Source organism: Phyllopteryx taeniolatus, chromosome 14 (assembly GCF_024500385.1).
Source record: "Phyllopteryx taeniolatus isolate TA_2022b chromosome 14, UOR_Ptae_1.2, whole genome shotgun sequence".
Taxonomy (NCBI): Eukaryota; Metazoa; Chordata; class Actinopteri; order Syngnathiformes; family Syngnathidae; genus Phyllopteryx; species Phyllopteryx taeniolatus.
Genome location: NC_084515.1, coordinates 18,658,420 through 18,683,902, shown reverse-complemented (window position 1 = coordinate 18,683,902; position 25,483 = coordinate 18,658,420). Strand labels below are relative to the sequence as shown.

General features: G+C 42.4%; 2 protein-coding genes and 1 long non-coding RNA gene across 6 annotated transcripts in view; 1 reads left to right on the top strand and 2 right to left on the bottom strand.

The window, feature by feature from the left end:
- arhgap21b (Rho GTPase activating protein 21b) overlaps nucleotides 1-14,916 on the bottom strand; it is a 33,492-nt gene extending 18,576 nt beyond the window's left edge. Inside the window, 5 exon segments of the mRNA XM_061796975.1 lie at nucleotides 106-198; nucleotides 4,428-4,449; nucleotides 4,561-4,722; nucleotides 13,517-13,706; nucleotides 14,680-14,916. Coding sequence (XP_061652959.1) covers nucleotides 106-198; nucleotides 4,428-4,449; nucleotides 4,561-4,722; nucleotides 13,517-13,591 — 352 coding nt within the window. The 5' untranslated portion in view covers nucleotides 13,592-13,706; nucleotides 14,680-14,916.
- A 1,660-nt stretch (nucleotides 14,917-16,576) lies between these two features.
- Nucleotides 16,577-25,149, bottom strand: prtfdc1b (phosphoribosyl transferase domain containing 1b). Of its 4 annotated transcripts, none has more exons than XM_061797894.1 (9): nucleotides 24,969-25,133; nucleotides 24,715-24,821; nucleotides 23,970-24,153; nucleotides 23,730-23,795; nucleotides 19,558-19,575; nucleotides 18,290-18,372; nucleotides 18,041-18,087; nucleotides 17,835-17,911; nucleotides 16,577-17,427 (listed from the first exon to the last, which is right to left on the bottom strand). In XM_061797894.1, the coding sequence occupies exons 1-9, from the start codon at nucleotides 25,014-25,016 to the stop codon at nucleotides 17,380-17,382; spliced, it is 678 nt and encodes a 225-aa protein (XP_061653878.1). In that variant the 5' UTR covers nucleotides 25,017-25,133; the 3' UTR covers nucleotides 16,577-17,379. The 4 variants fall into 4 exon arrangements, 2 of the variants coding, with proteins under 2 accessions (XP_061653878.1, XP_061653879.1); XR_009791823.1 differs by having other exon boundaries at nucleotides 17,364-17,427; nucleotides 18,004-18,087; nucleotides 24,969-25,140; XM_061797895.1 differs by lacking the exon at nucleotides 19,558-19,575 and having other exon boundaries at nucleotides 24,969-25,135.
- On the top strand, nucleotides 20,704-24,332 carry LOC133489126 (uncharacterized). The gene is made up of 3 exons (XR_009791824.1): nucleotides 20,704-20,879; nucleotides 23,496-23,813; nucleotides 23,950-24,332. It is a non-coding gene; the product is annotated as an uncharacterized LOC133489126 (long non-coding RNA).
- Nucleotides 25,150-25,483: the final 334 nt, after the last annotated feature.

Genomic DNA, 25,483 nt, shown 5'->3' with positions numbered 1-25,483 from the left:
GCAAGGCTGGGTGCATGCTGGCATGTATTGTTTTTATTGAATGAATTCTTTTAAATGATGAATTAAGTTTGTGACTCGGGGTTCCACTGTATAGATAGGTCCTACCTGTACAGAGGCCAGCTCCATGTGCAGGACCGCCCTCCTTGACTTGCTTCACGAAAATAGTGTCCATCGGCTCGAGCCTGTTCCGCTGTCTCCCTACCAAACGAATAAAAAAAACAAAAACAAAAAACAAAGTGTACACATTACATTTATCTGGTGGTTTTTCAAAATCACTCAGGCTGTAACAGAAACAAGAAAATTTGGCAGTGAACAGCAGGCATTTACTTTAAGTAAGAAGAGAGATAGGTTGCATGTGAGAACAAGAGAAAGTGGGTTTAATCTCAACATTCTGAGGACTAAATGAACATTGGGAAAGCAAAAAAAAAAACAATTCTCAGACCAGTACTTGGCCCACATTACATATACTGTATGGCAGGTTTTAACAGAGAACGTTGGAGGGATGGGAGGCAGCACCTCAATAGAGGGAAATTGTGTGGCCTCTAGCTAGGTGGATAAAAGCTGGTAACGCGAGGAAAACCAGTTTGCTCGGCCAGTCCTTGTTTCCTAGCAGCTGCCCAGAAGAGAGAGGGGGACAAGAAGGATGAGTGTGAGAGAAAGGGAACAGAAGTAGGTGGAGTGACAGTGGGCTCAGCTGCACTACTCCCACTCTTTTCTTTCACTCGCCGGTGTCCAGTGTCAAAGAGTTGCTCGTAGTTAACATTCTGGTAGTGAGTCAGCACACCATGGAACACTAACTAGAGTGGAATGGTTGCCAGAATGAGAAGAGGAACACTCATTCTTATTTAATTACAAAGTGTTGTTTTATGCAGAAAATAAGACCTAAATATGCCATTTTAAATTTCTGGAAATGATGAGAGACGTGTGTGCCTACAGTTGTCCTTTCTTCTCTTCCCCAGAATCTTACTCATGCACTCGCTCATTGTGGGGCCTCGCGTTATGTAATGTACTGCAATCAGGCACACTCCCTCTAGTGGAATACTAGGACATTTCATTATTTTAAGGGGAGAGTCTTGTCATTTAAAGGCACTGTCCATATTTCTACATTAACATTCACCATTCATCAGAATGAGGACAGTAGGTTAATGAGGGTTTCTGTAAGCTGTGCACTACATTTACCTTCATTCGGCTGGGCACCAGTGGCCAATAGAAACAGTGAGTTCACAGAGAGCAAACTGTCTAAATTAACCATATGTGTTACAGAATGAATAGTCTAGAATTAATAGAATACAATAGAAAACTCAAGGTGCCCAATTGATGAAAGTCTCACTGTAAATTCATTTGATTTGGCATGTATAAATACATGGAAAAGGATGACGCGCTGTGGCGACCCCTAAAGGGACAAGCCGAAAGGAAAAGAAGAAGAAATGATATACCACTTGATGAATGTAACTTGAGCGAGTGATGTTGTACTCCATCATAGTGAGAACGGAAAATCATTAACGCCACGGTGGACGACTGGTTAGCACATCTGCCTCACAGTTCTGATCCCAAATGCCAGCCTCGCCTGCATGGCGTTTGCATGTTCTCCCCGTGCCTGCGTGGGTTTTCTCTGGGCACTCCGGTTTCCGCCCACATCCCATTGATTGAAGACTCTAAATTGCCCGTAGGTGTGAGTGGTTGTTTGTTTATACGTGCCCTGCGATTGGCTGGCAACCAGTTCAGGGTGTACCCCGGCTCTCGCCCGAAGATAGCTGGGATAGGCTCCAGCACGCCCATGACCCTTGTGAGGATAAGCGGTAACGAAAATGGATGGATGAAATCGGATCATTGCGCTGATCACGTCACATGAAACAAAAAAAGGCACATTCTCTGAATTCATTCATATAAAAAAAAAACTGCACTGAGTATTGCTTTACAGAACTGTTGGTTCGGGACGGTCTCAAACTTAAACACTAACCATGAAAAGAAAACCTTTGCTGTTTCAAAATAAACACTATATGACAGATTTAATGGCAGCTGATTGCAGCCTCACTGGATCTGTACGTGAGACAAGACCAGGGAACATTAGATTGTGAGTGCACCCAAACTTGAACCCAGAGCTGTAACAGAGGAGCTTTGTCTTGAGAAGCTGCAGACTCTAATACAATAAGATAATTGATGGTGGCGTTCAACTGTGCAGGGTTGATGCAAGTGGAACACATTTATTCATTTGCGCTCTTGCGGAATGTTTGTGTACATGAATTGCATACGATTGGAAGATTGAGTGGCCATTAATCATTTCTATTTCAGTTGTTCTGGTGTCATTATGAGAACCCTCAAATTGCTGACATTCTGTGAATTGGAGGCTATTTTACGGTCAAATTCTTAGACGGCGGAATCAACTATGAATGCCATGAACTGTTATTTCACGAAATTACAAACATGCGTTTCTTCTCTCAGTGTTCTTCCATCCCATGGCAACACTGGTTCATCCTTGAGAGAAAACTCAAAGTCTTGAGGAAAGTATCATCAACAGATTAATTGGGTTATATTGTGCGAGACGCCAACAAAGATTACTTCGGATCAGATTTCACTTCCTAAACACGTGAATGATGAATTCCATTTCCTTGAATCACCTCCAAAGATTACAAACATGATTGGAATCACTAACACCCAGCTGGGAAAATTCCAGGGACAACAAGCTTTTATGATCGCCCAGAAAAAGCAAATGAGCTCATTGAATATCACTGGAATCCAAAACCTATATTAAAAAAAATTAAATAAAAATATATTCTGACACCAGCAACAAGTTTCTATACTATAGTTTAGGACTTGGCGATGTAATTGATATATCTATTTTTTGAGGGATCACATCAATTTAATTTTTTTAAAGAGGGGGGGGGGAAAAAATAAAAAAATACTGTTTTTCTCCCTTGGCGGCTTCCGTAGCCTGCTGAGGCGCACTGTCTACACTGACGACATGGCAGCGAACAGAATATATAGATGTGAATGAATGAGAAGGGTGGAGGGGGAAGAGTGAGGCTACAGGGAGAAGAAATAGCGAGGGTGGAAGACTTGAAATACTTGGGGTCAACAGTCCAGAGCAATGGTGTGTGTGGTGAGGAAGTGAAGAAACGGGTCCAAGCAGGTTGGAACGGGTGGAGGAAGGTGTCAGGTATGTTATGTGACAGAAGAGTCTCTGCTAGGATGAAGGGCAAAGTTTAGAAGACAGTGGTGAGGCCAGCCATAATGTACGGATTAGAGACAGTGGCACTGAAGAGACAGCAGGAAGAAGAGCTGGAGGTGGTAGAAATGAAGATGTTGATGTTCTCTCGAGGAGTGACCAGGTAGGAGAGGATTAGAAATGAGCTCATCAGAGGGACAGCCAAGTTTAGATGTTTTGGAGACAAAGTTAGACAGAGCACACTTCGATGGTTTGGACAGGTCCAGAGAAGCGAAAGTGAGTATATTGGTAGAGGTTGATGAGGATGGAGTTGCCAGGCAAGAGAGCTTGAGGAAGACCAAAGAGAAGGTTGATAGATGCAGTGAGGGAAGACATGAGGGCAGTTGGTGTTATAGAGGAGGATGCAGGAGATAGGCTTACATGGAAAAGAATGACACGCTGTGGCGACCCCGAACAGGAAAGCACAAAGGATCGATTAAACTCAGAAGCCGGATTATCAGAATCAGATCAGAATCATCTTTATTTGCCAAGTATGTCCCAAAAACCCACAAGGAATTTGTCTCCGGAAGTTGGAGCCGCTCTAGTACGACAACAGACAGTCAATTGACAGAGAACACTTTGGAGACATAAAGACATTGACAAAAACAGTCACTGAGAAATAAAGGGTTGCTAGTTATCTGGTAATGCCAGTACAAATTTTTTTTTTTTTTTTTTTTTTTTGACAATTGCGCAAAAAGATGCAGAGTCCTCTAGCACTTAGAGCAGTTTGAATGACGAATACAGCAATTTTATTTTAAGGCCAAATTGCCAAGTCAGACTGTAACTTGATAGAAGCTCATTAAACATTTCAAATCAGAGTATTTTCACTCAATAATTATGGCATTGACTTTGATGTGAGGATTTGTTGCTTCAAAACAGAGCAGTATCTATTCACGGAAGAGCAAGGTTCAAACACAAATGCTCCAGTAAAAAGTGAGGCCAGCCCTTTCTGATGGCCTTTCTATGGTGAGGGAGAAAAGCGGCAAGAACAACAAAGTGGAACAATATGAAGAGGTGGGACGCCACAGGACAGTAGCAGATGGTGCTGACCAAACCGTTCGTGCCGCCACAAAGGTCAATGACACGGGGAGCGACATTGTTCTTTGCACACAAGGAAGCTAAAAGAGCCAGAGAGTGGCTAGATTAAGAGTCATTAAACGTCAGAGGCACCGCTCTTACTCCAGCTAGGAACACCTGCATTTGCCTTTTTTTTTTTGCTTACCTCTGCGCCCAACATCTTCCCCCTATAAAGAAAACAGGAAAAAAACAGCAGTAAATCAAGCAATCAATCAATCATAGATTACTTTGTGAATATGAAGTCATGTAATCCAATTAAATCACAGCCTGACATGTACCAGGAAGTAGTGCGTGGATGACTCCGGCGGGTACACAATGAAGTGCCGCAGGGTAAAGCCAAATCCGTGACAAGTGCGACGCAGAAGCACCGTTTTGGGTCTCGGCCATGAAAACGATTCCTCTTCTCTCGGGTCCAAGCCTCTCCACTCGGCAGAGTCATTCTATAAACAGAGGAAGGTGATGGATGAATAATTTGAATTGATCAGGGGTCCCCTAATTAACTTTTGTACTTAGTATTACAACCCCAATTCCAGTGAAGTTGGGACGTTGTGTTAAACATAATAAAAACAGAATACAATGATTTGCAAATCATGTTCAACCTATATTTAGTTGAATACACTACAAAGACAAGATATTTAATGTTCAAACTGATAAACTTTATTGTTTTTAGCAAATAATCATTAACTTTGAATTTTATGGCTGCAACACGTTCCAAAAAAGCTGGGACATGTGGCAAAAAAGACGGAGGAAGTTGAGGAATGCTCATCAAACACGTGTTTGGAACATCCCACAGGTGAACAGGCTAATTGGGAACAGGTGGGTGCCATGATTGGGTAGAAAAGGAGCTTCCCTGAATTGCTCAGTCATTCACAAGCAAAGATGGGGCGAGTGCGTGAGAAAATAGTCAGTTTAAGGACAATGTTCCTCAACGTACAATTGCAAGGAATTTAGGGATTTCATCATCTACGGTCCATAATATCATCAAAAGGTTCAGAGAATCTGGAGAAATCACTGCATGTAAGCAGCAAGGCCGAAAACCAACATTGAATGGCCGTGACCTTCGATCCCTCAGGCAGCACTGCATCAAAAACCGACATCAATGTGTAAAGGATATCACCGCATGGGGTCAGGAACACTCCAGAAAACCAATTTCAGTAAATACAGTTTGGCGCTACATCCGTAAGTGCAACTTGAAACTCTACTATACAAAGCAAAAGCCATTTATCAACAACACCCAGAAAGGCTGCCGGCTTATCTGGGCCCGGGCTTATCTAAGATGGACTGATGCAAAGTGGAAAAGTGTTCTGTGGTCTGACGAGTCCACATTTCCAATTGTTTTTGGAAATTGTGGACGTCGTGTCCTCCGAGCCAAGGAGGAAAAGAACCATCCGGATTGTTATGGAGTTCAAGTTCAAAAGCCAGCATCTGTGATGGTATGGGGCTGTGTTGGTGCCAATGGCATGGGTAACTTACACATCTGTGAAGGCACCATTAATGCTGAAAGGTACATACAGGTTTTGGAGAAACATATGCTGCCATCCAAGCAACGTCTTTTTCATGGACACCCCTGCTTATTTCAGCAAGACAATGCCAAACCACATTCTGCACCTGTTACAACAGCGTGGCTTCGTAGTAAAAGAGTGTGGGTACTAGACTGGCCTGCCTGCAGTTCAGACCTGTCTCCCATTGAAAATGTGTGGCGCATTATGAAGTGTAAAATACGACAACGGAGACCCCGGACTGTTGAACAACTGAAGCTGTACATCAAGCAAGAATGGGAAAGAATTCCACCTACAAAGCTTCAACAATTAGTGTCCTCAGTTCCCAAACGTTTATTGAATGTTGTTAAAAGAAAAGGTGATCTAACACAGTGGTAAACATGACCCTGTCCCAGCATTTTTGGAATGTGTTGCAGCCATAAAATTCTAAGTTCATGATTATTTGCTAAAAACAATCAAATGTATCAGTTTGAACATTAAATATCTTGTCTTTGTAGTGTATTCAATTAAATATAGGTTGAACATTATTTGCAAGTCTTTGTATTCAGTTTTTATTCATGTTTAACACAACATCCCAACTTCATTGGAATTGGGGTTGTATAAACCAAGAGGGAAAAAGGTTCTACAAAATGGTATTTTAGTCTAGTCATACTTCTATCCAAAGCAATATGTCTCTCTGGTAAAATTTTTAGTGTGAAATAAGCAGCTGTAATGATCAGTAAACAGGCCATTTAACAACAGAAAGAGATGGTTAGCGTGAAACTAGCGAGGCACCTAATTTTTGGCCACCGAAGAGATTCAAGTGGATGATTCAATTCATGGACGCTCGTTACCAACTCCCTGGGCGTGAATTGGAAAACTTGAAAGCTTTTGCTTGCTCAAATTATACGTTTAGGTATATATACGTTATATTTGTCTTACACAATTGTATAATGCACCATGTCACGTTCAACTTTTGACAGAAAATAAATACTGTATTTAAATCAAAAGGTTACGAGGAACAGAGAACATTTAAGATTGAAAATAATGGTGACTGGTTTCATATCGTGATATATATCGACTGCTATGTAACCAAATATTATGATCTGATTTTTTCTCGTTCAGCCCTTTCTGTGCATTGTTGGAACATCAGTGCTAAATAAATATTTTTATTTTGCAGTTGATTTTTTTTAAACATTGCTATTGATCTATGCAATTGCAATACCTTGCTTTTAGTGAGGTTAGTACAAAGTCAGAGCCATAAATTAAATTTTACTCATAATTGGTATATTCATTTCTTCCTGTTTTTTGGCCTTGGTTTCCTCTTCAGTTTACGGTTTCTGCCATGAATTTTCATTCTGGTGCATCACTAAGAAACATTTCTCAGAGTTGAAGAGATATGTACAATACTTAAGCCTTAACCCTTAGGGCTAAGATAATTTAAAAAACATCGTTTTGTCAGTCATTGACAAAGTGAAAAGTGGTTCGGATAAAAATTCATAGAAAAGTTCACTATATTCTAAGAAGGTATCTGGAGTTTCTCTAGATAAACGCGTGTCAGCTCCTCCGCCTTTAGTGTTTACACTCAAAGTTCAGTGGCATCCCATTTTCTCAGCTGGAGAGTGAAGCATGTCAACTTTTTAGGGCTTTGTGTGTTTACTGACTATTTATAACCTCACACCTTGGTGGTATCAAGTGTGCAGCAACAGTGCCTCTTTGCCCACTCCAGCCCTATATCATATTCCTCGATTCAGGAAACATCTCTGTCATGCCTTGTATTTCCACAGTGGAAAAAAAAAAAACTATCCATTGTATCTCATACCAACTCTCCCCTCCCCCTTAAAATGTAGACTTTCCCCGCTGTGTGAAGAATTTGATGAGCTTGCGTTGATGCCCTGCGCCTGAGCAGATATGCCGGATGATAAATGAACTGAATCGCCACAAGATTTAACACAAACAGACGATTAAAGGCTGTGTGAGGTTTTGATTGTGTTATTGATTGGTCACACAAACGCACTCAAGTCTTTGAACAGGACTGAATGCTTGCAGCAGCGCTCTCTCATTGACACAGCTGTTGGAGGGGAGAAGTGAATGTGTGCAGCCGAGTTTCAAAAAACAAACACGAGAAACTATTTGCTCACAGCACCTTTAAAAGGGCCGAGCAATAGCTGTGAGTGTCACCAGATGACAACTGAGCCGTGGCTCATTAAAAGTGTATTCAATACACATAGGGAAGCATTCTTTGACAGTCCCACATTGTTTTATTTCTGCTCTTACAACATAGAGCACAGGAAATAAGGGTGGGCATGAACTGGGCAGAAAATAGACCCATTAATTGATTGTTGTTCATGCAGTCTTAACTAGTTTGCTGTCGAAAGAAGAGCTACGTGACAACAGCTTTTGGAAGTTGAGGCATAATAATCTCCTAAATATGACTTGAAACAGAAGCTGAGAACAGTCAGGCGGATGCTCCCATGCTACAATCTGATGGAACATGAATGGAGCAAGTTTATCCAGGCCAGCAAAGTCAGCACAATTTTGGTCACAGTAATCCTGATATGATATATCTCTAATGTTGAATTAATCATATTTCTCAACATCAACAGTTCTTTATTGGTTTTATGTGGGGTTTAATGTAAGAAGGTGAAGTTACACCTTATGATTGTCTGTTTGGTTCTTCTGTTTTATGACAATGTATTCAATGTCTAGTTGTTTTATTATTCATTTTCCACGTAGTCGATCAAGGAAATGTAGTCAAATGCCCATCCCTATGCAAAACCTTGGCACAACGGCATCTATTGTTTACCAATGTGCCCAGGGTAGATTTTAAGAGTGAATAAGCGGTTCACACACACACACAGTCCTAGGCCTTACTACACTCCTGTGACTGGCTGGCAAACATTGCTACAGGTGCAGCTCACACCTGAGTGTTTTTGATGAAACTAGCACAACCGGTTGTACTGTTTTGCCAATGTTCGCTTGGTTTGTTTTAAGATTATAGTGCTTCCAGTAGAAGTCAGTGCCGTTTGACCTCAGGAATCTTTCGTGCCACGGAGATATATTCTAATCCGTAGCCAGAGAGGCATTGCCGGCAAACGAGTCCCAGGATCCGATTTTGCAGGAAGCGCATGTGGTCATTCTGATCGTTAAACACAGTGGGGAGCGAGGGGGTGTCCTGACATGCACATGCCGAGCAGTGTTATCATTGCCACATGCATATAGTTAATAATGGTGTGACATTCCACCTCAATGAATCCCAGACATTTCTCGACTTCTCTGGACCTCCACCGACCCCCAACAGAATTTGTGTGAATATTCGTTATTTGAAGGTAAATCCCTCCGTAACTTCTAATGCTAATTTTCACTAGCCCGTCAATAGGGTTTTACATCGAGCATTAGCATTAAGCACTAAAATGGACTATGTGTTGTATTTAAATATAGTAAAATGTGTGTAATTATATTATTTGTTGTGTTTAGTTTTATAGTAAACTAACTGTGGTGTCAATAAACAGCTTAAAGCACGCTCAGAAGGCCAGAGTACTTTTACATTGCAGGACCTTGCGCGCACGCACGCACACACACACAAACACACGCACACACACACACACACACACACACCGCGCCATTCAGCACATTAATCGTTTTCCTATGATTATGTTTTTTTATGATCGTGAGAAGCCAAAATCGAAATCACGATGAAAATTCGATTAATCCAGCCTTGGCCAGCCCAACTATCTCGTAGAGTGACTACTAACTCATTATAATTATAATTGAGAAATTTGACTTTTTAATCTGTTTCACACAATGTGTCCAGAGGTCGCAAACAGCCTGGTCTATCCTGTGTAATAAAACCCTGCTGTTTACACTGGCGGACACACTCCAACATTACAATGACCGTGCTGTTGTTTCTATTTGGAGCAGTTGTACTGACTGTAAATCGCCCATCCAAGGGGTATGGAAACACCTACAAATAAAAAAAATTACTTCTTTTTGTGTGACATTCAGTAAACTCCATCACCTGCTACCGTTTGAAAAAGTCAAGAGTGAGTATCCATGTTTATGCAACAGTTCTTGCACAAAACAAAACCTGTACTTGTAAGTACCCTACTGAGAGTGTATACGCACACTGAAAAAAGAACTTGAATTTCCACTTATCAGTAACAAATGCTACCTTATCCCACCCCGTGACCTGTGTGTTTGAAAAATATAATTGGTGTCACTAAATGTCATTCTACCAGTGAAGCGCGACATACTGTAGCTCTGAAAAAGAGTCAAGTACACAGTACTAAAATGTGAGGCAACCTGCTTGTCTGCGGGCTGCCAGATTCTACACCACGTTACATCCAAGGGAAACACTTTGCTGTGAAAAGTCTCAGCTCATGGCACTGGGGCCGTCGCATTTTTGCAGTGCAGGACAAGGTTTAGGAGCAGCTAACAGGTGGTTAACTAATCAACAGAATGCAGAATACATGTAGATGTGTGAGCAAAAGTGTTGATTGTGATGTTTAGTCTAGCCACCTCAAGCTAGCTATTATCTACCTGCTATATGCCTGTCAGTTCTGATCAAAAGTTAGCGTGTTAAATGTGCTATAGTTTAACAATCACAACATTAGTGGTTGATTTTATTTCAGAGAGTCAATGTTAAAAAGTTGATGCCCGAGATGCATCAGTTTAATGTTTATTAACCCTCCTCATTCATCATCAAAAATAAAGAGAACATTTTAAGAGTTATCTCAGAATGGCTAACTTGCGTTGCTACTTGTATGACAGTTAATTTAAATGTTTCTTAAAACATTGCCTGTATGGTTAAATAAAGTTTTTTTTTATGCTGTAGTAGAGTGGGGACTCTGGAGCTAACTGTTCCAAATAAAATCTAATCTCAATGAGAAGCTTGAGCAGTTTTTAACAATGTAGCAGTCACACAATGTAATCGGGGAGCGAGAAGAACTAAGGCAGGGTACACACATGCTGACAATCGAGCCAAATTTAAATATCCCCCACGTGATCAAAGACAAGTCGCGCTGTTGCTGGACACAAATAGAGGAGCAAATGGTTGTGTTAAGTGTTTCTTCAACATGCCTCACAAATCATTTGCCACAATCAAATTGACGAGAAGACTTTGCAATGACAATTTAGTTACCAGAAAATCAAACAGTAAGCCTAGATCCCCCCCCCCAACTACTACTATTACTCCTGCTTTTTCTTCTTGGTATTTTCTGGGAATCTGAAAGCCCTGTGGCACCATGCTGCCTCTCACAGGTCAGTCTTAGTACTACAGCATACATATAGCATTGTGTGTGCGTGTTGTGCTGTGGTCATCTCCAGTACACCACACACTACTGTAAGAGAGCAGTAAGCACAAGGTGATGTTTTCCTCGTAATGTGTGGGGTGTTTCACATTTTAGAAATCAAGGTGTGTACAGGTGGTTAAATCAGCTACAGAATATGTGGAAGAAAATTCTCTGCAAAAGAAGGCAAGATTACATTGACCATTAGTTCTGTTTTATGCATATTCCGCTTTTAAGGAAATAAGTGAGTCATTATAGGAAGAAGGCCATTTTCAAATTGCCACGCAGTGGATGTTTTCATTTGATTGCACTAAGACAGCACAAGGGACATCTGAATCACCCTATACTGTGTCCCCCGCCCCTGAGACATTGCAGACACTACCATAGGGCAACAGGAAGTAACAAACTTCTTCTATCCAATTGTGGCTCAATTTTTCCTTACGATTGCCATCACTTAGCCATGTGACGCCTGTGCAGAGGCTTCTGTGAAAGGCAGCCACTCCAAATGAGATAAACACTGACCTTTAATGAGGCAAAGATGGTAGAGGTGGGGAGCGGGATGGGTTGGTTTGTCCGTAGACCCCTGCAGCACTAAATATGGATTACGCTGCATTATCCAAAACAATAATCTACTTCACTCTGCTCTCATTTCCCTTGCTCCTCTGCTAGGGCATAGCAAACCAGCTTGCAGGTGATGGGGATCATAAAAAACAAGCCACAAGCCTCCTGACATAGCAACAAACCTGAATCGACCATCGAACACAGCTGTATGCACACTGGAACAAGGAAAATGTTATCACAGACATTTTACAGATAAAAGCCGATTGACTGGTACACTCAATGTGACCAGAGGAATCCAAGTTGTGAGAAAAAGGAAAAAAAAAAAAGAAACAACAAGAACTACTAAACTACTACTACAAAACTAAGCAAAGCCAATACATAATGGGGTATCAAGCAGTGTTGCTAAATGATAAAATAACCACCAGATCCAAGGGCCGGAGACTCCGGGGGGTTTCCTACACGACATTAGCACATGAATCAGCTGGTGGTCCGGCCTCATTAACAGTGGGATTTCCACAATTGAAGCTTGCCATTCACATCACACCGCCAATCATGCTCAAGCTTGTCGTGATCAGGCGGACTGCTTCAATCGTTTGACTCATAGAGGCGGTTGAGAGGATATACAGAAGCTGGCTCTTGATAATAACAAAGAGAAGCAGATAACGTATTCATTTTTCTTGGTTTTTCCTATAAAAGTCTGCATGATCACCAGTCTTACTCTCACAGTTTAAAACTGTGTGGAAGGATGTTCATGGCCAAAGCTACCCAAATACTGTTTCAATGTTCTGACAAAATCTCACTAACAATAATCTGATATCAGTGAGCCTGTCGACAGATAATTACTTTAATATCTGGTTTATTACTGGGGAAGGGGAGTTCTAGACCACCTTGACGCAAGTGCCGCGGCGAGGTTTTGAATCCCCGAGAACGACTGCCGACACAGAGCCAATGGAAACGGCTGACTATGAAACAAAAGGTGGACGAGACATCAAGAAAACTAAAACTACTTAAGGTGACTTTTCAGGGCAAGTGACACTATTTGAATCGTCACGGTAATTCTGACGCACTGACTTGGAGAACCCCTCGGAATTTCGGCCAGCGCGAGCTGATTGGTGGATAATTTTAACCAAAACTGTCCCCACCCCTGAATAGAGGGGACGACTGTATAAAACAACAAATTGATGGATAATTAATTTTGAAAACAATAGTCAACTAAAACAGTTTGTGCAACTATTTGTGCTCAACTACTTTTAGGGTTTGATATCAAAAAATGCTTGGGATATCATAACATTATTTAAAGTGAATAAAATTTGCAATTATGTTACAGATGTTATCAAGAAACATGACGTAGACGCACATGATTTGCTTGAGCGGGCCACATAAAAAGATGTGGAGGGACAGCTTTGGCTCCGGACCTTAAGTTTGACACCAGTGGTTTATAGTAACGTACTCGTTCAACTGTCGTTATTTCCATGTGCAAAAACATATTTTACAGTCAAGTGCTATTAAAAAAAACGATGATTGGCCTCAATTCGCGATCATGTGATGGAATCGGAACAACTCTACCCGCTAATGCTCAGAACACATTCATGACACGACACTGCCGCAACCTTTTTTTGTATCCCTCAAGCACATGACCCGTGTTCATACAAACACCGGACAGACGTGAACATCCAACAGAAATAGTGGGAAACTAGAGAACAGAATCTAACAGGAGTTGTTACAAGCACAAACAGCTGGGCCAAAGTGTCAAGCCCCTGTAACTCCACCCCCACACCGGAGTCAACAGAGGGATGACTCTAGAAACCCTGAATCAGCTGCCCCCCCCCCCCCCCAATAAAAAAAAAAAAACAACAACAACTTGCAGCCTCACAATCTAAAGATATAATCGGTAGATTAATGCGTACCTCACAGAACGACGATCTCGCTTGTTGTCGCTCGAGATCGTCATCACAAGACTGAGCCCAACGTGACGCCATCATTCGACGTGACTTCAACTCCTCTAGCCGGTGAACGCCCACATCTGGTGGGAAACCAGAATCCGTGTTCCACGCCTTGCAATGTATGCCTTTATCCGTGCTGGATTACCTAATCCATTTGGAAGAGAGAGGACAAGTGTGGACATTATATATATGAACAGCAAAATATGCATCTGATTCGGACACCTCCCCGGTGAGGTGTTCCGGGCATGTCCCACCGGGTGGAGACCCCGGGGACGACCCAGGACACGCCAGAGAGAATACGTCCTTCGGCTGGCCTGGGAACGCCTCGGGATCCCCCCGGAAGAGCTGGATGAAGTGGCTGGGGAGAGGGAAGTCTGGGCGTCCCTGCTAAAGCGACTGCCCCCGTGACCCGACCTCGGATAAGCGCTAGAAAATGGATGCATGGATGGATGTGTTGACACTACGGTAGAGCATGCTTTGTCAGCATTGATAACTGCTTGAAACGAATTCATGCTCCTTCAAATGAGCGAGAGAGTGCTGGGAAAAGTGATAACGATTAGGAAACAGATGCAACTAAAGCAAGAGTTCGGCGCTTAGTGGAGGTTTGCGCAGTGAGCAACAAACACCGGTCTTGCTGTGAGCAACAAAGCACATGTACGACCGATCCGGTCTTGTTGTGATGGGTCATATGAAGTGAACGTGGTGCGTCGCCGCAGCATCATCAATGGCCAGCAACAAGTGAGCCAAGGGACAAATTGGACTCACCCATTCCAAGACTCCAAAACGGAGGTTATTCGTGCCTTCGTGTACTGTATATAAGATATTACCCCCCTGCGTCGACATAATAGTCGCAACCGGTTTTGTGATTTAAAGATGGCTATTTTATTGTTCGATTTCGACGGGCTGAGCGTCTCGAGTCGTTCTCACGCGAACTGCTCTGAAAAAACAGCCGTTCGTTCACTTGTTTTATACTAGAATACTCGCTTATATGAGCCCCAAAAGTACCCGAATGGCTCGTTGTTAGGCGGCGGCTTGCGCGGTGTGTTCAAGTTGGAAAAAGTGCCAATGAAACCGAACTGCTAGCTAGTTAGCAGCCACGCTAGCGGCTGGAGTTGAAACAAAGTTACCTGAGTAGTTGCGGGGCGGCGTTCCAGGCGGTCGTCAATAACGGCGAGTAAGCCGAACAAAACCATAGCAAACGGGCTCCGCTGTGGCTCGACGTTGACATAATGTTATTATTATTTGGAGTATCAACGGCGTCCCACACGGGGGAGGCGCATGGTGTACTTCTGCGGCTGGATTCTTTTTTTTCTCTCGCTTCTCTCCCTTGCTTCGAGCGTTCCCAACTCCCTGGGAGTCCACCTTCGGTCAACAGGACGCGATCAGCCAATCACAGGCGGCCTTGCATTTGATCCGACCAATCACGCGTGACTTTACGCAACGTAGACACAGCGCTGCCAGAAACTCGTGTACAACCTTTCATAGTTTCATTAACACAACCAAAGGTGGAATGTTTTTCTTCCTAGCACTACCGTAAGCGTTTATCTGTGTACAAAAATAATTTCCCCCTTTCACAGTGTTGTTAAATTTAACGAGGGGTTATAATGGGAGGTCGATCCTGTCTGGCATGTGGATGGCAATGCATGAGGAATGTGGATTATACCGTTCGCCTAGTGGTCTGTGCAGGCCATTTAAGTTCTACGAACACACGCACACACCAGATACTTCACGATGAAGCCGGCCGAATCTGAGGGGCTTGGTGTGCTTCAATCCTCGGGGCCCCCGACAAATGTCCCCTTTATCCCCATGGAACAGAAGGGGCCACCTGTTTCTTTTGGCCACGGTTGGCTTTTGTTGCAGCAGAGGTCAGTTCAGGCAGGATACTTTCACAAAGCTCTCCTGTTAATGTCTCCATAAGCACACAATTGCTCATTGGTTACAACATTAGAGATTCTCCTTTAATAAATTTTTTTTTTTTTTTTTTTAATTGAATCACCTCTGGAAGATCTAAAAGTTATTAGTTCGTGTCTTAAATGCAGAAGAAATAAATATTACAAACCAATCTAATGCAGTCATCAGTTTATAAAAATCCGATAGCAGCAATCAAATTTGTGGGCGACTCAGATCACACCTATAGCCTATCACTAACCTACGCCAACACAGCCGTAGTAAAGTCATATTTACAGTAAATATTTGTATGAAAAACACGTCTGTCCTTACTTATAGAACAATCCAAAGAAAAACAAATAGCCCAAGGCCTAACTCAGCAGGCCTTCTTGTGCCGCACAACCACATATTCTTACGCCGCCGTGCAGACTAGCTCATTGTGTGCTGCTCATAACCTCGACATATCATAATTACAGTCAAAGTGTGGATGAAACAGTAACTCATGACCTACGTAGGCCTGCTTTCTTTTTTCATACTTTGTTCACAGATGCAAAAACACAATTAGTCAATTATGGTGTTCAAATTGATGATTTGAACCATCTATAATAACATTTCATGACGATTCTAAGTAAACAGTCTAAAAATATTTGGTGCAAACCCTGCTACTTCATACTGTATGTTTATTTTTCTTTCACAAAATCATGGGCTACCTTTAAGAAAAAATTATTTTCCACGTTAACCGAAAATGACAGCTTGCACTTACGTCTTATCTTGTTCAATTGTTTCATGAGGGAATTACCATTGCTGGTTAAAAAGGTCAGGCTGGGAATCTCACCTTATTCCCGTAGCAGAGAGTGAAAAGCAGTTTTGTTTAAATAGCACTCGGTGTTCCCATCTTAAAGACCGGGAGTCATATGTCAAGTGTACACAAAGAACACAACCGTTCAACACAAACGACTCTTTTGTGCCTTTTGAATCATTTGTGGGCAACCTATTTTCTATTCCGGTATTGTGGTCAGACTTGCTTCATGAAAGGGTTGAACTTGTAAAAAGAAGAAAGATTTCGAGCGTGACAATTGACAATGCTTTTGTAATATGATAGTCGTGACCCGTTAATAAATCAAGCCAAGGACGGTATAAACTCAAGGTAGTCCACATTTTAATACATAGAAAATTCCTTTATAAATGCCAACAGGCAACGCTCAAAGTGGTTTGATGTACAACACACAAAAGCTCAAATAACCTTTTTTTTTTTTAAATGATTAATGAATGAGAAACGCAAATACTAAATAATAAAAAAAGATGTCAAGGTGTGTCTGAAAAGCTACACTCTCATACCAAGAATTGCAAAAAAATTACAGTATAGAAACCTTTCCAAAGTACAGTAATAATGTGATAAGTCATTTTGTTATCAAATGCTACATTTCCTGCTTAAGAATGTGATTCAATTTCACATTTAGGGAGGCTAATTTCCTTTATTACCTCTACTATGACATTCAGGTTAGTTGTAACACACTGCATACCTTGGTCCTCTACTCCAAAGTGTTTTGTTGTCCTAACTTTTAACGCTGGTCAACATCTTTCTACACTTGTGACAATGTTGAGAAAGATGCGGGTGGTGAGATGTCTTCCATTAACGTTAAGAGTATTTTCATTCTTTTTACACGTGTATTACAGTTAAGAAGGTTAATTACTCCTGTGCAGTTACTGTTAAGTTTTAAAAAAACGAAATGGTCTATTGTCCTTATTTTCAACGAGAAAGTAGTTTATAAATCCACGTTCCACTTGGTGCAAAAACAGATGAGTTGAACGGCAGTGTTTTCGTTGGTCGTTTCCCAGAGCGAACGTTGAAGAGTAAAGTCGGAGAACGCATTTCTCCATAGCAGCTGAAACAGGCTAAAAGTCTGAGATGACATCTGAGTGACCGTGACCTCCTTTCCTCATATCTTGTATTTCATCTTGCCACTGTCGCTGATCACACAGATATGCTGTAAGAAAAACAAGCGGTAAATAAATAACAGTGAAAGAGGAAAATACAAGCGCGTTCAATAACAATTTGCAAAGAGTGGCAAATGGGCCTCAACCATCCATTTTCTGAACCTTCTTATCCTCACGAGGGAGAAAGGCGGGATAAACCCTGAACTGGTCGCCAGCCAACCGCAGGTAAATTGGCACCCCACCCTTGATCAACCTCATTGAGGGCTAATTTAACTTTTTTTTTTCTGGGGGGGTGCGGGGGGGGTCATGTTCCTCACCCCTAAAATACATACATTTACTGGACAATAGGCACGTTGGCAAAAATTGGTGAGTTTTCAGGTGTGTTGAAGCCCCCAAAACGGTGATTCGATAATAAACGACGATTCCGAACAATAGGGCTGATATTAAAATCACTTACATTGAGGTCTCTAAAATACTCGTTGTAGTCTAAAGCATATCCAACCACGAAGCGATCGGGTATCTCAAAGCCGACGTCTGAAATAAGAGGAGAACATACAGGAACATCAGTATTTTCACTATTCATTGACTCATAAATTAAAAAAAAAATATATGAACTAGCCACTGACTCCTGATCATATAAAAGTGGCTAGGTCAAATGCGTACAGTCAGGGACGCTTGCAGTGTTGTGAGGCATCCTCTTCACCAGCAAGCTGAAGAAAAGACACACAGACATTATTAGAACATATTCATGCTCTTGCATATGTGACCAGACTGTATTAATTTTTAAACAGTACCACCTGTGTCACTTATTGGCTCTGTCTACTGTCTAGACTGGAAGGCGGATATTGAGTGATTCACAAAGCGGGACAACCGGGCTGGTTTTGTTTAGTGTTCCACACAATCATAACTCACCCGGCAACTTTGATCATTTTGGGCTGGAAGGCCTTGACGTGCTTCAGGAGAGCCTTCAGGGTCTTGCCCGTGCCAATAATGCCCTGAGTCGCGCAGCCAACACAGGAAAACAGGATTGAGAAAGCACAAGATTACCGACGTGGAATTTCCAGACAAAGAGCCGATTAATTTCACACTGTAACAAGTAAAGAGTTCGTCAACGGGGCCGCTCTTACGTAACCTTGTAGGAGAAGCCTCTAAAAACAAATCTGGCTTCTACTGAATTAACAAAAATACACCCGACCTCTTGTACTAGAAAATGCTCAAGTGAAAGTGACAAATTCCATAGAGGCCCAACAACTACAGCAGAATTACACTCTCATAGGATGGATTGACATGCTTCCAGTAACACTATTTTGATGTTTTGCTCTCAAGTGGCACAATTGGGATAGTTATCATAGCAGCACAAAGAGAAATAAAAATGCACGGATAGCTTGAGATTGGAATCAGCCTTCTTTCAAATGGAGCGACAACTTTGATGCACATCCAACGTGAGTCCGCCGCCGGTGCCAGCCTGACATCATCGAAATATACCGACTGGTGATGTACTGTGTGCAGACCACATTTAATATTATCACATTAAAAAGCATCCGCTAGAAAAAATAAAGTGAAAGGCTGAAAGCATAGACCAGGAGTGTCCAACTCATTTTTGTCGCAGGCCCCATTGTGGTTGTGGTTTCCCTTGGAGGGCTGGTTTGACTGTGTAAATGTATGAATACCTCATATTATGACATATGCACAACTCATTGATGCATAACTACTTTTGAAATCAGAAGCCAGTCAAACATTTTTTTTTTTTTTTAATTGAACTATTGTTCAATTATTTGAAAGGTGGGGCTGGTAACAAAACATGCTTGCAATATCCCAACATTATTAAATGTCATAACAATTTGCCAATTTTGCTATTTTAGCAAAAAACAAAGTGAACACACATGATTTGCTTTTGCGGGCGAAATAAAATGATGTGGCGGGCCGGATCTGGATCAGACCGCCGCAATATTTGTGTTGTTCATGTATCATGGTTTACGTGTATACGAATGAACATCTGTGAGCACATATCGAAAAATGATCAATGATCATCCTGCGACTGCGGGCAGCGTACTTTTCTCCATGCGTGTTGCAGCTCAAAACATTTCAAAAGGAAAACTTGAGCTGGCTCTCCTTGACCTGGAACACCATCTTTGTCAGGACATGGGGGGGGGGGGAATGAAAAAACACGACTGACTCACCTCCACAATCAGTACGTTCTTGTGAGGGCAGGTCAGCGAGGGGGAGACGGGAGGGAAAGAAAACAATTAGTTTGAAACACTTTTTAAAGCTGCCAAGTCAGCCTTTCAATCATGCAAACTCTGATGGAAAAAGTGAATAAGTGAGTTAATCAACAATGCGCTTGCTTGTGTACAAACTAAATCCATTTTTTTTTGTTTTTGCGCTTGTCCTCATTAGAGTTGCAGATGAGCTGGAGCCTATGGTGTGGGTTACCACAATACCCAGCTTAAAACAAAACAAAACAAACGCAAAAAAAAAAAAAAAAAGAACGAGTGGCTTTGCGTCAGGAAGGGCCCTCGGCATAAATACTGTGCCAAACAAATCACGCGAGTGCTTGCTGTGGCGAACCCTGATGAGACAAACCGAAAGTCGCAATAACCAGTGCAAGGAGAAGACAGTCTTTACATTTCAGTTTCTCTCCTCGATGCGCTGCAGCAGTTTCATCAAATATTGCCAAACACGTGTTGGAACTCAGCGCTTTGGGTTGCGGTTTCACCTTAAATGGGACGTAACGCATTTCCCCACCCCTAATTTAAAACAGTTCCCAGGTCTCGCAATAAATTGGCTCAAACATTCTTCACCAAGGATAAATAAATACGGCACACTTAACAATCGCTGGTCCAATCGTTCGTTTTTGGGGTGGCGGTTCTGTCTCATGGAAATGCAAAAAATGGCTTTCATTACTGCGATGATCGGAGCAGAGCTAGACCCGTGCGGCAAAGCTAGCAGTGAGTCAGTGTTGCCAACCTGCCATTGTCGCTATATTTAGCGAAAAGAAAATAAAAAAAGAAAAATAGCAATGAGCAACAAACAGAGTGACTTTTTCGATGGCATTATTGGAGACTTCTAGAGACTCTGAGACTCCGGAGCAGGAAATGTTCACCCTTCGGCGTCCAGACTGTAAATAAATGACACTTGCGCCAAGCCACCACTGAAAAGCTCGCTAACAGACCCATTTTTCGGAAATAGGGAGATAACAACCACAACAACAACAACAAATATCTGGTTGTTTCATTTCACATTTGATTAGTATTTGTATACAATACAAGCAAAAAGTCCATTGATATGACCCCTTCAATTATTAAAAGGGATTGGTGATACTGGCCTTCTATTTACTTGGTATCAGTACTGAAATCTAGCACACACACACACACACGCACACACACGCGTGCGCACCGCTATCCGCCCGCTATCAGTCTTGAGCTCTGCTCAAGTACGTCCCCGATGAAATTCTCCAAACGTCTGTCTAATCAACACAAGACATCAGGCGACTATTTATATGGTGAGTATCTAAGCATCACTTCTGCATAGTTAGGACAATATAGACCCGAAAAAATATTGTAGGAATTTGACTCTACATTTTAAACAAAGGGTTCACCCGAACATGCATTTGTGTTAATTTCTCCGAAAGTTCTGTGTGGAGGAATATGTCGGAAATTGGAATATTTTTAAATTCCACATTACTAGGCAACCCTACATGTCATACCTCTTCCCACAAGGTTTGGCTCACTCCTTCCAGTTGTTGCATTTTGAAAGTTAAGAGGCCGCGTCACCGAAGGAGCTCGGGGGATTTCACAAGCACACTCAAAATACAAACATGCAAAGTGAGCAAGGCCGCCGCGTGACTCAAAGCCTGCAACCTTATCACCAATTCACATTCTGGGATTGTAGGCCGCGCCCTGCTGCCTATACGGGTCGTGCGTGCGTGTGTGTTGAGATCAGCTGATGTATATTACTTAGGGATACTCTCGTCGGTCAGTGTACGCACACACGCACTCACATACACGTACGCACACGCACGAGCACAGAAAAAGAAAAAAAAAAAAAGGCTAAGCAGAAAAGTAATCAGTGCAGCTCAGTGTTCTGTTCTTACATGCCTCATGATAGAAATAACGCTTTTATGCCTATTGACGTGACTCACACAAACATAACAATTCTGAAGCGCCCGCACCTCATCTCAGGCTAAAATTAAAACATTAGTCAACATTTTTAACTGAGCCGCCCCAGAAATGATTTTTCCTTGACATCGCTCCACCTCTTCCTTTTTCTCCGCCTTTTGTGTAATCTTCCTGACAAATGAACAGCCATGCTCTTCGGGTGTATTCTCAACAACATCTGTTGTACTTCACAACAAGCTTCTTTTTGCTTTTATTGCAATATCTTGTTTTCATTTGCGATTTGAGATTAAAGAGAAATGGGAGGTTTATATATATATATATATACACACAGTGGCATGAAAAAGTAGTGGCCCCCTTGTCAAATACTCAATTCTTCTCAAATCAAACAACTGTAAATATCAGACAAAGACAACCCAAGTAAACATAAAATGCAGTTTTTCTATGGATTTTATTTTTGAAGGGGAAAAAATATATATTAATGGTGACCTGGCCCTGTATGAAAAAAATAATGTCCCCCTGGTTGGGCCATCCTCAGCAGCAACAACTGAAATTAAGCGTTTTCCACAACTGGCAATGAGTCTTCCACATCTCTGCGCAGATGCAGTATTTGATGCAGTTATTGTTCCTTAATAAATCACCATTTATAAATTGCATTTTATGTTCACTTGGCTTATCCTTGTCTGATATTGACATTTGTTTGAGGATTTTAAAGAGTAAAGTTTGGGAACTATGCAAAAATATAAGAATTGGAGAAGGGGGCCAATACTTATTCTGTATATAGATCTGCACGGTGTGTAGCGGTTAGAATGTATGCTTCACAGTTCTGCGGTTCGGGTTTAAGTCTTGGCTGCGGCCTTCCTGTGTGGAGTTTGATTGCTGACTGCGGGCGAGAGGCGGGGTACAGCCTGAACTAAGAAGAATAACTACTTTTCATATAATTACAGTATATTGAAGGTGAATTTCCCCCCCGCAATTTTATGGCACCCTCTAGAGGCCACGGCGCCCTCTGGAGGCCACGACGCGCTTAGCATTTGCTTATCTTGCCTAATGTGCGAGGCAGCGCTGATTGCAGTTTCCACAAAAGACTCTTCACGCTCACATTCAAACCTATGCGTGATTCAGAGGCTTCAATGAACCTAACATGGGGAGTTTTTGCAATGTGAAAGTGGCAAACTAATCAGTTTGCCACTTTCAACCACAGGAGGGAGCCCTGAACGCTATCCAGATTTTCAATCGTCTCTCTCGTGTTACTGATGCTGAAGTGCTTCGCTTGCCTGACTCGCCACTCAGCAACGGTGTGAATGTAAACGCTTGACGTTCTCTATGTGCGGCCTTCCAGTGACTGGCAACCAGTCCCGGTTTTTCTTTTTCTTGTCCCGTGTTAACAGAAGCAATGACCATTTCTCCTCCAGGGGAGAGAGAGGTTGCAGATGGGAGGAAATTCTGCCCTCTTGAGGCGATGAGCTGTCAGGATAAGCTTGTGCAGTGACGAGTACTTCGGTCTCCATTCAATTCTGTTTCTCAAGTCACTGTCGCTATTTGAGGTATTTAATGTGCAAATTCCTCACCACACTGGGAACAGAAAAGGGCCTGTGTCCGCAAAGTTGGAATCACGCAAAGTTCCAAAAGCTTTAGGTAATGGGGAAGAACTTAAGATACGATGACAACTCAACCACATTTCGGATGAATGAATGAATGAATGAATGTGTCTGTCTGGATCATTTGTGGAAACAACACTCCTATCATTTTCTTAAAGTGTTTTTCCAAGACGACCAAATGCGGGATCAGATGGAGAGCAAAAATGTTATTGCATTACTGAAAGATCGTAGCCCCGATGAATGACGCATTCCGGACTGATACCGAATGGGGAATATCCGCAATAATTGCTTTGTCTGTGAAAAAACATTTCCCTGTAAGCGGTCCTGAAAACAAATACATTTTCCTCCAAAAACGTGACGTTGAACGTCTGAATTGGTGTATTTCTTCCTTTGGAATTTCAGGTCAGCGACAGGCGCTTTCTCAGACACAACCTTTTTTTTTAAGCGGGCTATACGCATACCAACAATCGGAGCACATTTCTCCTCCCTTGCCATGAGGGATGAGCCTCTCGGGGATCTCCGGGGGAGGCGCACACAAGCTGATGTGCGGGGGTCACCCGCATTTTCAAGATCGGGAGATGCCGAAGGAAAATAAACCAACGCTCACTTCGCCGAGAACACAAATGAATGTATTACCTTTCCAGCTAAAAATGACAAGTCCTCTTCTCCGAGTATGTGAAGGTCTTCTGTGGACTGATCATTCTGAGGAAAAGCCAGAAGGTAAAGTATTATCTTTACTAGTTTTCAGCATTTAACCACACTTATTACTTATTATTAGTATGTAGACACTGCTGTGACAGTATTGCACGATGCTATGAAAAATTGGGCATGGACGTGATCGAGGACTTCGTTCCAGGGCCTTTCCCGGACGCTCACCAGGTAGCTCTTGAGGCGGATGAAGTGGACCCTCATGGGGATGGTGCGGTCCGAGCTGCAGCTGAGCGTCTTGATCTTGTCCACGAGGTCGGCGCAGAACTGGTAGCCCCCTTTCAGCACGCACAGCACCGCGATGTCGTGGTCCCCCAAGTCGTCCATGATGTCGTGAGCGAGACGTTCCGTTCTGGGAGGCAGGATACATTAATAAATAAATAAAGCGTTGGGGTCGTCCTGTACAAGTGCCATCTTTTCAGGCACAAAGTGATTTTGCTGTAAATTTGCCACATTAGGCAATAATTGAGTACAGCTGAGGTCATCCTCATTTAAATAAAGGGCGGGCTGCGAGAGGCCAACCGAACTCTGTGTCACGTCATGTTGAATATTTCTATTATTCGTGTATTGTCGTCGCATCGTGACCCGTGGAGATAATTACATTCTGCGCTTGCGTGTTTTCTGAACGTGAACACAACCCTTGAGAAATGCTGCCTGTGCAAAAAAAAAAAAATGTAATTAAATAAATAAATAATAATAATCAATCGGGCATTTGGGACTTGCAGTGTAAATCCCTCGCAATTCAGGTTTACATGAACCTTCTGTATTCAAAATGTGCTTTTTGGAAGTTTTCTTTTTGGGTGCTCAGCAACTTTTTCTTTTTTTTTTCTTTTTTTTTTCAGCCAGTGAGCTCTATTGTAGTGTTGTGTTTTGTTTTTCAAATGGGAGGAGGTGTTGAAAGTAAATGTTGTACCTGTCCATGATGACTCCATGCGGGACGACGACACATTGCAGATCCCCGGCGTAGTGTGCCGGATAGCTGAAGAGCTCCAAACTGTAACCTGGCCAGTCGTCGCCTATCTGCGAAATGGATCAACAACTCGTAGGCGTGCTGCATCGACTCAAGCGTGCAACGTAGCTTTTGCAGTTGACGAGGCGACTTTCCTAAATCGCCGCGCCGATGCGTTGCAAACTTTTCTGCGCTCTCGGATCGAACCGATGTCTTACCACAATCCCGCCGCTCCCTCGCTCGGTTTGGAGCACGACGTCTGCCATGTTGCTTTTCTGATCCCCAAAATGGTCATGCGAGCTTCCACTCAGGAGGAGGAATGTTGTTTGATCGCCTCCCTCCTCTCCTTCGCTTCCATTTGCGATGCGGCACAGTGCCACGCGACCATGCTGCCGCTAGGGGCGCACTTGCTCTCGGACTGCTGCAGCACTGTGCCCCCCCTCCCCCAAAAAAGGAAAACAAACAACCAAAACAGAAAGGTCCTCAGTTTAACATACATTTATTTCACCGTTTTGGGCATCTGAACACAATCTCATTCTCACATTTATTTAAAAAAGAAGCGCAACACTTTTGTCACCTTTGTAACCTTTTACTCCACTAAGACAATTTTGATACAGCAGCAGCTCCACATATGTATTAACAGTATGCATTTGTGTGTGTGTGTGTGTGTGTGTGTGTGTGTGTGTGTGTGAGTACAAAATAAAAAATGGACCTTGGACTTATTTTGGGGGGA

Bases quoted from the DNA above. Each gene is read 5' to 3' on its own strand.
- prtfdc1b (XM_061797894.1), bottom strand. From the start codon at position 25,016: ATGGCAGACGTCGTGCTCCAAACCGAGCGAGGGAGCGGCGGGATTGTG. The intron at 24,154-24,714 runs GTACAACATTTA...CCTGCCTCCCAG, and splicing joins CATGGAGTCATCATGGACAG to AACGGAACGTCTCGCTCACG. The intron at 23,796-23,969 runs GTGAGCGTCCGG...GCTTTTCCTCAG, and splicing joins TCCGCCTCAAGAGCTACCTG to AATGATCAGTCCACAGAAGA.